Source organism: Glycine soja, chromosome 18 (genome assembly GCF_004193775.1).
Source record: "Glycine soja cultivar W05 chromosome 18, ASM419377v2, whole genome shotgun sequence".
Classification (NCBI taxonomy): Eukaryota; Viridiplantae; Streptophyta; class Magnoliopsida; order Fabales; family Fabaceae; genus Glycine; species Glycine soja.
This window is the reverse complement of record NC_041019.1, coordinates 3,460,201-3,472,036: the sequence shown is the minus strand read 5'-3', so window position 1 is coordinate 3,472,036 and position 11,836 is coordinate 3,460,201. Positions and strand designations below refer to the sequence as shown.

The window sequence follows — 11,836 nt, the reverse complement described above, 5'->3', positions numbered from 1 at the left end:
AAAAATCACTTTCAAACTATAGGGATTAAAAGAGAATTAAAATACAAACTATAAGAACTAAAAAGACCACTTTTAAATTATATGAACTTAAAAAATCATTTTCAAACTATAAGGACTAGAAAGTACAAATCATGAAACTATATAAATCAAAATTAATCTAAAATATAATATACAACAACATGCTATTCTCTACCAGAAATAAAATGCAGTTTCTACAACAATATGCTATTCTCTACCAGAAAACACATACTTCTCTAACAACGCATGTACTACTATTACAATGCAAAGTGGTTTTGTAATGAAGTTGTTATATTCTAGCGACCGAAAAAATAAGTTAAATATCTCATCTTCTGTACACTAAAAAAAAATATTTAAAAGTTCATCACTTCCAAAGAAAGTTTAAGCGAGGGCTCCAATGCACTTGGATCAAACTTGCGAGCAAAGAGGTAAAAAATGGATGCATCTCTGAATTATATCGACAAAGGGATCCAATATTCCTTATAGGCTGTATAAAACCCACAGCTATATTGGTTCTCCCATAGGTTGCTGGATAAGGACCCAACATTGACCAGTCAATCCATGGCATTGTTCTATTTGAATTAAGCGAACCATGGAACATGTTGAGGAAGGTTGGAATGTAATGTTCATCTGGGTAGCAAGTAGGCTAACAGTATTTTCGGAAGAGAGAATAATATTTGGTGTCAGAGACTATATAAACGGCTAGAGCACAATTTAGTTCAAACCACTGAGACCCTTTCCGCCAGTGTCTAAGTTGAATATGAGGAAGCATATTGCGACTATATGTAGCAACCACGCCCATAACGATTAGGGTCATTGTATGATTCAACAAAGCTATGGGCAGAATTAGTGAGATATCTATAAACAGTAGGGAAGTTATAGATTGGGATGCAACTCTCTGAAAGGGAGAACAAACCGCTCATTTGAATAGTCGAGCAGTGCATTGGCTAAAAGTCGTCTCTCAGCATCTGCCATGAAACATCCTGAAAAAGACATGGAAAACATAACTCAAAAGAACATATCACAAATCAGAAGAATTTGGCAACAACTAAATACAACCAATTAAGGGTTTTTCCACTAGGGAAGGTTAACTACATGGATCAAAAGATGCCATAATGTTCTATCTTGAACCATGTCTATATATAAACTATTGAATTTGGTAATAGTAAAAAAAAATCCTAGGTTCCTTATAAAGCACCAGGAAAAGAATACTCTCATTGTCATAAATAATAGAATCACTGTTGAGATCGAATGAAATTAATTACATAAAAAGAGGTCTCTAGACTTTTGATTTTGATAAGCATAATGTACTAGGTCAAAAATTAATATAACCTATGGTGTGTGACTGTTGTTGTTGACTCAAAAAAGAAATTAAAGATAAATTCTTCTATTAGATAATTTGTCTGTATGTATATAAATACAATCTGACTTTATATCACTGCATTAACTCTATGAATTACCAAAATAATGATTCGCCTTAGACACAAGGATAAAACTGAGTAAATTAATTTTGGTAAATCTTGGAAACACACACATTTAGAATCTCAAAACTAATCTTAGAAAGGTGAAGGAAGGTTGATGAACAAAGTGAGAAACCAGTTGATGAGAGGAGAAGAGAGAAAGAGCGAGGTTGTGCAAGAGGGGAGGTGCAAATTTAAAAAATAGAGTGGGAGTATATTTTGGGGATATGAAAGTAAAAATTAATGTAAGGTGTGATGAGAAAAAAGAGGAACGCAAATAGAATGACCTTGACATAAATATTAGAAGGCCGAAAATGATACTATCTACTTCTCTCAAATCCTACAAATGCTCTTCCTTTACCAATGCTTTTATCCCTACGTATTGCACGAGTTAGAGATTTGTTTATACATAATTAATTCATAGTAAACAATAAAATTTAAATTTAACTGATTTATATTATAAAATAAATATTAAAATTATAATTTAAATATTAATATCTTTTATGCAAATTTATTTATTTTATATAAAAATATTTATTTATATAAATTTTATGTTAATTTGAATTAAGTAAAATTTTAATTGACATCCGATATAAAAATTTATTCACATATTCATTATTTTTTTATAAGGTTATCATTTTAATAATTGAAATGTTTGTTAATTTTAAATATCAATAAAAGTTTATTTATATATTCAATCTAATCAATTCATTTTAAAGCAGTCTGTATCCGATCCCAAATGAAATAAGTTTGATCGGGATTAACTATTGAACTCCCAAGTCTCTTGTTTGGTATGAAGCACACAAAACATATATGATGCGACGATGATGGCATTGCTAACGTTTTCCTTACCAACTTGCCTTATGGCTACTAATCAAGAATTAATTAATGAATTGCTATTATTTTTTTCTTCCGAAGAAGCTGTTTCAAATATAATGACGTGTTTGATTGAACTGACTTCGAATGCAACGTTTATGACACAACAGTTGTGTGCATGCATTGCATGATTGAATTTCCGTGAAGCTACCTGAGAAGAAAAATAATTATATAAATAAACTGAGTTGATACGAAATATATGGACATGAAGTGTACTAGGACGTACGAGAGAAATCAATATTAATTATATTTATAAAATTAATTAATGAACAGGATTTAAGTTAAATATTACTCGCTCTTGTCGAAGTGATTACCAATCATATGCGTCTAAGTTGAAGATTTCAGATTGATTCGGTGGTTAAAAAATGATGAAAGGAGAAAGAAGGGAGGAAATATTTTAGGTTTAAATTCTCCCACTTAAATATGTTTTTGATCCCCAATAAATATTTATTTTTTACATTTAGTTCCCAATAAATTTTTCCTTTGGATCAGGTTCCTAATATTTGAACGTATGAAATTGTTATCTACCTAACTGGTCATGTCAGCAAGTTACATGTGTTGTCACGTCGAAATAAATTTGCATATAAGCTAATGATGTGTTTGCTTACGTGGCATCATATTTTAATCAAATTATAATTATATTAAAACAAAAAATAAAAGATTATGATTCATCTGCCGGTTTAGCCCCTACATGAGCAGGCCCCCTCCTTTCTTGAGGAACAACAGATTGGTTTATCTGCCAAAATGGACGAAGCCAAAGAAGGATATGGTGAAAGCAACAATGAGGGTTTCTTGGGCGAGGAAGAAGATGATGATTACAAGGACTTTTACAATGACGTCAATTTCAATGAAGGGTTTCTTCAATTGTTGCGCAAGAACGACAATTCAGGGTTCCGAAATGGCGACGTCAAAGAAAATAAGCCTTTATTGTTGTCGTCGGGGTTTTGACTATTGTTTCTATTTTTTCCTGAAAGAAATAGATTTTGTCTTTGAAATGTTAGGGTTTTGCATAAAGAATGAGTTTTTTTTTTTTAATGAATGCATTGATGTCTTTAGGTTTATGCTGCAGTTATTTGGTTCAAGATTCCTAAATTTCAAGATTTTGGGGGTTGCTTTTATTGAGGAAGCATTTGTGTATTGTATGGCTCTGGATTCTGAAGCCTTGAACTTTTTAATGTGAAATTTTAGTTTGACTTATGTTTTGGGGTTCTGTTTTATAGCACAAGATAAGATTTATGATTTTGAGATGAAGCTAATGGACATTGACAATGAGCACCTTGGGATTCCAGAGGCATATCATGCCATATCATTGTTAAGATGCCATCCTCTGAGTTTGTTAGGATCTGCAAGGATCTCAGTAGTATTTGTGACACTAGTAATTGACTTTGCTTCTCTATTTCAGTGGTTTGTTAATGTTTGATTGTTTTGTTGAAAAATTTATGCTGATTAATGTTGGGTGTTTTGTTGTGTATGTTGAAGTTGTCATTTTGAAAAAGAGAAGGTCTTTTTATTTTTAGGTTGTGGGAATTGCAGAAGGTGAGAATGAAGAAGGAATAGGTGCTGGTGTTGGATTAGGGGTGTGGAGTTGAAGGAAGACCCAAGTGTTTGTGTGTGTCCACAACAACATCACCCTCTATCCTATCCCATGTTTATGTTTATAATACCAAAAATACACCAAGCTTAGTTGCGATGAGGCTCCGCAATGTGACCGTCATGGCCACGACCATGAACGTGGCAGTGCTGAACAACAAGGTCGTCATGTTGTTCAACGACATAACAAAAAAACAAAAGGAAGGAAAGAGAACACAAAACCAAGGAAAACAAAGTTAAAGGAAAATGATGTCATTTTTTTTATACTTTTTTTATATAAAAAAATCCACATGTAATCCCACTCAGACATTTATTTCGACGTGACATCACACGTGATATGCCTATGTGACTGGTTAACGGTCCTGTAGGCAGTTAATGATTATGGACTAACAGTAGGGACCTAAGACAAATTTTTTTAAATATTAGGGACTCAAACTGAAAGAAAAATTTATCAGGGATCAAACGCAAAAAAATGTGTATTTATTAGAGACCAAAAATATATTTAACCCTAATAAAAAAACATATATGTATGTAGTGGGATGGATCTCAAACTATTTTGATGGTGTTAGAAAAAGGAATGGTGTGATATAGATTATGTTCGGTAAAATATTTTAGTTAGTGTCTAACTTTTTTTATTAGTTGAAAATTTTGTTTAGTTATTTGGTAAACAAGTTTTTTTGATAATTTTTGACGTTTTTTGAAATCCTACTTGAAGTAATATTTTTTAAAACACTAACTTCTAATTTTTAGTTTTTTATATTTGCTTTCATTTTTATCCTAAATACATTTATTCAATTTCCTTATTATCTTTTTAAAACAAATCATAATTTTATTATTTTTATGTTATTTTATATTTTTCAGTTAACAAATACTTATAATTTAATACGTTAACTTTTCAACTTCAAATTACAAGCCTCGACTGTTAATTAACTTTTTCAACTTTTAATTATATTTTCAGCTAATTTTGTGTAACATAGTCCTAGTTAACGCTTGCAATTAAGTATTCTGACGTTAAAGTACTAAAAATGAGAAAAAGGATTAGTAGAGGACTATTGTGAATTAGTGATGACGGCTAAGGTTGGTATATCAAGAAGTGATATGAAACTACTAATAACACACTTTAATACAAATTTATTATAAATAAATTTTTTTATAAGTCTTTATAATTATATATATAATTTTCAATAAATTTTAGTAAATAGTAGAAATTAGAAAGCATATTAAAAATATGATAGAAAGTATATTGTATTATTATTATATTTGTCTTCTATAAAGCATGGTGAGCTAGAATTTCACTGGTGAATAAGGAAGTGTCCCTAGTTGTAGTTGGTTAAATAATGCAATATTAGGCCCAATTTTCTCTTAGGAAAAATGTTAGAAATATGCTTTTCGAACTGATTTTTTTAAATACATAATTCTCTTTTATTAGTTAAAAAATATTAGAAATAACGAAAATTTATAAGATAATAAACTTCTCTCATAATTTTATAATTATAATAAATTTTAATTAATAATAAAAGATGTGTTAATAACATTTTTCTTTTTATAATATAAGACATATTTCAATTATCTAGTGGGAAATTGAGGTAGTACGTCTAGATACATAAAGCGAATATAGACTAGAAATCTAGAACCGAAGCAAAAAAAAGACTAGAAATCTAGAATGACCAGTATTTAACACGAGGTTGATCAAGAACAAATACAACCAATTTTGACTATTTACCAAATATTATATAATAATGAAAATAAAGTTCTTTCATTTCTCATTTATATCCAGAGAGAGACAGAGTAAAGGTTTTTTTATCGTATAAAATTTGTGTACGTGAGAAACACTAGCTGACATATTTCCGTTGACTCAACTAATGCACATTTGAAAATTCGATAAAATTAAATTCTTTTTAAGAAAAAAATAATTTTGCTAAAACATCAGGACTATTTTTTTTATCCGCTGAATCTGAATTAAAATGTTATAGTAATCATTTCAATTACAAATCAAACATGCACTAAATAGTGATCATGAAATGTGTGATAAAGAAAATAAATTGAGATCAATGTCATATTTTCTAGTGTTTTTTTTATAATGTTCTCTAAATTGTTGAAAATAAGATGTATCGCGTTTAAAATTTAAAGTATAATAATACTAAAACTCAAAAGCGTTTAACAGTTTAAAATAAGTTAGTAAAAATTATTAAAACATGAATTTTCTTAAGAATTAAGAATACTATTTTAAATAAAACAATGAAAATGGGTTTTTGGCATATATCATGTAATTTTTCAAAGCTTCATATCAGTTAACTAATTAAAATTTCTTTGTGCTGATAAAAAAAATTGTTAAAATTTATTTGATATATACCTTATATCAATTTTTTATTATTTGAAATTTCATATACCTTTTACCTAATATGACAACAACACTATGGCACAGTAGTTTTTTTTTTTTTTTTTTGGTAATTGCACAGTAGTTTGCACTTTGCATACACCAGCCATACGTTAGAATGACCTCAAAATTTTAAAGAAGCTAATCCATTAAAAAAAAATTATATATGAAAGAAGAACGTTCAGTGACATAAATAATTAATGTGCATGTCACGTCAGTTTGTTCTAATATATATTGATACAGATGGAAATTAAAATATTTTCTAAGTAATTGGATGTAAGTGACTAAGGGGGGCTGTCCTTAACTGGGCGCAAGATGTATAACTAAGGAAAATAAATAAATAAAAAGTATGTTATTTAAAGGAGAAATAAAAGACAAGTCTCTCAAATAAGCTCTTGATGCACTGCTATAAGATAGTACTTGTTTAAACTTCAAGGAAAATAATTTCTTATTAAATTTATTTTCAATTTTCATTTAAAATATATTATTTTAATTTATAAAAAAAACTGAAACATACAGTGCTTTTTGAGTTTTTTATATATAAAAAGTTACTCAACTATTATTTTTATATTTTAAATTTATTTTAAAAGCCAGTTATTTGTTTAAAAGATAAAACAATCATGCACAGCTAATAATCATATTATTATATCATGCATGCTCTCTCATGGACAGTAAAAAATGAAATAAAAGTAACAAATTTCATTACTTAATCCTTAAAAGAAATGGAATTAACTATTAGCTTATTCAATTTGTTGATATTGCATCCGAAGACCAATGTAGGGGCCCAATTACAAAAAAGAAAAAAGAAAAATTGCAGTCAACCTAACTTCTGAGACACGTAAAATATTCTACGATAAACTTCTGTAATTTGAATTCTATAAATATATTTAATTTGATTTAGTAACAATTTTTATATTTAAGCAGACGTATTTTTATAATCAACTAAAGACTTAAGAATTATTGTGAAGTAAAGATATTTGAATCGAACTAAATTATTGGAAGTAAATACTAAAGTCTTTTTCTAAAAGAAATAAAATATATTAAAATTAAAATATAGTTTTAGTTTTTCTTGGTGTTTCTTTTATGACAATGGAATTAAAACAAAATTATTATCATATGAAGTGAAATGAATTCCTTTATTTAAGGAAGTGAACAATATTAGATTTACATACAACATTTATTTTATTATTATTTGAGATTTATCTTTTTTCCTGGTAGCTAGCCTAATAACGTTATAAAAAACGCATTTTAGAAAACTTTATAATAATGAAATTTTCACAACAAAGCTATAATATTCTGGGTTGCCTTTGTCCTCGTTTTTAATTCAAAGAGAGGAAGAAATTAAAAAACACATGCAAATCAATATGCAAAGAGTTCTCCTTTGATTCGGTTACATGTAAGTTATACAACAATATTATATTAAATTTATGAAGAAAATATTTCAGATAAATAATTATTAATTAATCTTGTTCTAGATCGAGTTATGATTTCAAAGTGACCAATAAGATCAGTAGAAAAATCGACTTAAAATCTAAATATGGACATCATGTCTCATATCATTTGACACCACTAGATAATGGTTAAATATTAGACTTTATAATAATATTGATAATCTCTCCAAACTTTTTGGGATCAATGTAATCAACATTTTTAATTACATTAACGAGTAACGATGATTAAAAAAGGTATAATATTTTGTAAAATAAAAATTAAATAAAATAATAAAATATATTTTTAATTCTTATATTTTGGTGAAACTTAATTTTAATCCTTCAACTTTCATATCAGATAATTAACTCATTAAATTTGATTAAAAACATGTTTTTAATACCACTTCACAACCTGATATTAGAAAGGTGCAGAATTGGAGAATAAGCCTAGAGATTAAAAACACTATTATTATCATCAAATGTATCCCAGAAAAAAAAAATGTTGTTTAGCCTTGTAAATTGTAATAAGTGTTACATGGGATTACTTTCAAAATTTTAATGAATACATTTCAAAAAAATTGTAAGGAGCATGTGATATGGCACTTATATATAACTTATCAGTATTAATAACTTTTTTTTAACTTTTAATTAACACTCAGGATTTGAAAGCACCCGAAATTAATTAATTTCCTTCCTCTCCTAGTGATTTTCGTGGTTAGCTCCAGCTTCTCAAACAAAACTGTCATCAGGTTATAAGAATTTTTCATCAAATAAACATGCCGTATAATCATGTTTTTTCATACATGGTATGTTCTTATTGGAAGCTTTCATTTTCTAAATAATTTATCATTTGGAAAATATTTAAGAAGAGAGTGCAATTCAAGTAACATTGCGCATATAATATCTGCCTAACTGAATTCACTCACTAAATAAAAAACGATATCCTGTCAAAAGCATGCATAGAAAACGTATGCATATATCAATGAATAAGTTTTAATTGTGTAAAGTCTCATCAATGAATTAAACATATATAAAAGGTATATAATTAAATAAGAGATTGATAAACTCATTTTTTTTTTACTTATATAGCCTTTTATTTGTTTTAAATGTATTAATATGATATTTGATTTCAAACATATGCTGTATTTAATATTTATATGTTCGATTAAAATATATTCAAAAGTTTTTTTCCATAACATTTGTTAATTTTTTTTATTATTTTACTTTCCTTTAATTTGAATAATTACGAATAAAAACATTTATTTAGTTGCAGTTTGTCATTAAGTTTGTATTTGTTGATCTGATAAACTTTGTCTAACAGAAATTGAACTGTTAACATTGACCTTATAAACTTAAACTTATAATAGTATGATGCACTGTACTAATAGATAATTTTGTTATAATATAGTAAATTAATATATACCATCTACATCATACTTTTCGTGTAACACATTTTTTTATTATTATTACCCACAATGATTATATACTTATATTGACACTTTGAATTTCCTGGGAAAAGATCTATATGAATTAATTGGATCCAACCAAATCACAAAAACATGCTATTTTTAATTTCTTTTTCTTCTAAATCTCAGAATCTTTTTTTTTTTTTTTGAGTTTGATACTCTCTATTCGGTCTCAAGTCAAGCAAGACCATTAAGAATAACAATGTTCTCCTTATCAAATTTTAATGAATTGAAACATTTCTAAGACTCAAATCAAGATTAATTACTAAATTAATTAATGACTTCCTGTCAACAACTACTAATTTAATTATAAGAATATACTTATGAGTAGATAATTTACCGGGTCTTGTAAAGTTGCACAAATTAATAACACATAAACACATACGGAGTATTAATTCTTTAACCAATTAATACCTAAAAGCAATAGTATTTAACAACAGGGCCCTTATTTTGATAATGTTACTAGTTATCGAATGTCTTGATTAATTATGAATTCTAATCAAGGAAATAATCAATTCCTACATAACAGTATTAATGCTGCATTAATTTTTTCGATAATTAAGCTAACTAATTCATTGATAATAAGATTGCTTAAAAATGCTAGTACATTAAGTTGAAGGAGAAAACGTAACGCAATTACATTTCATTTTTTGATACGTAATAACATTTCATTTTAACATGATTAAGTTTGACCATTTGCTTAGCTGACTCCACAGTCTTGTCTGGTTATATATGACCCCTTGCACAGAGACGATTGCAGAAATATCAACATCTGACTCGTAATCGATGTTACAAGTTTAGAGGAAATAAATTAATTAATGAAACAACTACTAGGATAATGACTGTCTCCATGAAAGTATCATCTGCATGGATACGCATGCAATACGCAAATATTAGATCATTCTCAAAGATTTAGAAAAGAAAGATATTCGATAAACTAAATATTATACTTTTAATTAAATACTAACTTCTTTTAAAAAAATTAAGAGCGGTACGCTATGCAATTCTATAGGATGAGGTGCTTCTTCTTAATCATTAAACGAAGGTGAATAAGAAATACTCAAATGTGTAGTCATTTTATTTGTTGACTATAGAACTGATTGCGTATGGGTACTTGGGTAGGATTAATTGGAATCTAAATTATTAGGTTTAAGTTTGATTTTTGCAACCTACAATTTATTTTGATAGTACTGTTTTTGGCCGACTTATTGTTAATGAAAATCTCAGCTTTTCTTTTGTCGTGCATGGGAGATATATACAAACGTTTATTCAGTTGCGATTTTTTTCTATATATTTGGATTTGACCTCGTTATTCTAACCTATCAATTTGTGTTGTTACCATGTCCCAATCGTAGAAAATAAAATTTAAAAAATAATAAAAAATTGAGTTATGAATATTATAGACAAATGGGCTATCAAAAAGCTAGAGAAGTGCCTAATATTTATATATAATGTTATTGTTTCAAACTTTTAAACATTTAACATTTATAAATTGATAAAGAATCACACTAATCATTTATCATTTGCTTAAATAAAAATTAGGCACATGCTTTGATACCTAACTAATCCGGATATAATAACTGGAAAGAGATTGTAAATATTAATAAACGAGATAGTATGTTTTAAATTTAAAAAAAATCATAAGCACTGAACACGTAAACACAGATAATATTAACTAGTGTAGAATTATTTTAACTTAAATAATGTTTTTAAGTTTGAGTATTACATATTTAGGTTAAGTATTTAATAGAAAGTTTTATCATATATAATAATTTTATTTGTTACAAATATGATTGTCTTTCATAGATGATATGTAAATTATAAAACAAATCATAAAAAACTATATTTTGAAATAATAAATCACAGGAAATTCATTGAATTTGCGGTTTCACGAGGGCCAACAATTACTCTCAAACTACAACGAAGTACAAATCAAACATGTTTAAGAAAACTGAAATGGGAAAACTCCTGCCTCACCAACAATGCGTTACAGACGCTGCTGAGTATGCATATTGACACAATACAAGGAAATAACGATAACTCATTAATTTGATTGGTACTGGATTCAATTTTTTTTAAACAATGTCATGGGTTTAAGTTTTATAGGTGAAAAAGTACTTGATTGAAATGAGAAATTCTATTAAAAATGATTAATTAAGTTTTTTAATAGAAATTATTCATCAATATAATTGATAAATAATTCGTATCAATAAGATGATAATAAAAAATAATACAAAGAAATAAAATCACGTGTATATGTATTTTTATCATATTATAAGATGTGAAGTATTTGTCTTGTCAATAATCAATCTTTCTAGAAAAATTTGGTTAGGCATTATTTTTAGTGAAAATAAAACTTTTTTCTTTTAATTATATTTTTTTATACAAAGAACTTGATTTTTTAACATCTTATTAAGTTCAACTTATTTAACACATATTGGCTTGTTACAACTCTATTAGTTCTTTTTTTTTTTTAAAAATGTTAATAATCCTATATTATTAGTGATAATGGCAACTATTTATTTATTTTCCTTAAACAATTATATTACAAATTCTTTAAACACACATTCATATATATACTATTCATTTTTAGACTTTTACTTTAATAATATGATCCAT

At 27.2% G+C, this 11,836-nt stretch overlaps 1 protein-coding gene and 1 pseudogene across 1 annotated transcript; one reads left to right on the top strand and one right to left on the bottom strand.

Annotated features, from left to right (window-relative positions):
- Nucleotides 1–215: 215 nt before the first annotated feature.
- LOC114395593 lies at nt 216–993 on the bottom strand (annotated as a pseudogene).
- Nucleotides 994–3,098: 2,105 nt separating this feature from the next.
- LOC114396224 (proliferating cell nuclear antigen-like) lies at nt 3,099–3,774 on the top strand. The gene is made up of 4 exons (XM_028358129.1): nt 3,099–3,295; nt 3,411–3,493; nt 3,575–3,645; nt 3,757–3,774. The coding sequence occupies exons 1-4, from the start codon at nt 3,099–3,101 to the stop codon at nt 3,772–3,774; spliced, it is 369 nt and encodes a 122-aa protein (XP_028213930.1).
- Nucleotides 3,775–11,836: the final 8,062 nt, after the last annotated feature.

What these genes read in the sequence shown, in the direction of transcription:
- LOC114396224 (XM_028358129.1), top strand. Translation starts at nt 3,099, where the DNA reads ATGGACGAAGCCAAAGAAGGATATGGTGAAAGCAACAATGAGGGTTTC. An exon ending in CCTTTATTGTTGTCGTCGGG is followed by an intron (nt 3,296 to 3,410) that starts GTTTTGACTATT and finishes TGATGTCTTTAG; the next exon opens with GTTTATGCTGCAGTTATTTG. An exon ending in TGAGGAAGCATTTGTGTATT is followed by an intron (nt 3,494 to 3,574) that starts GTATGGCTCTGG and finishes TCTGTTTTATAG; the next exon opens with CACAAGATAAGATTTATGAT.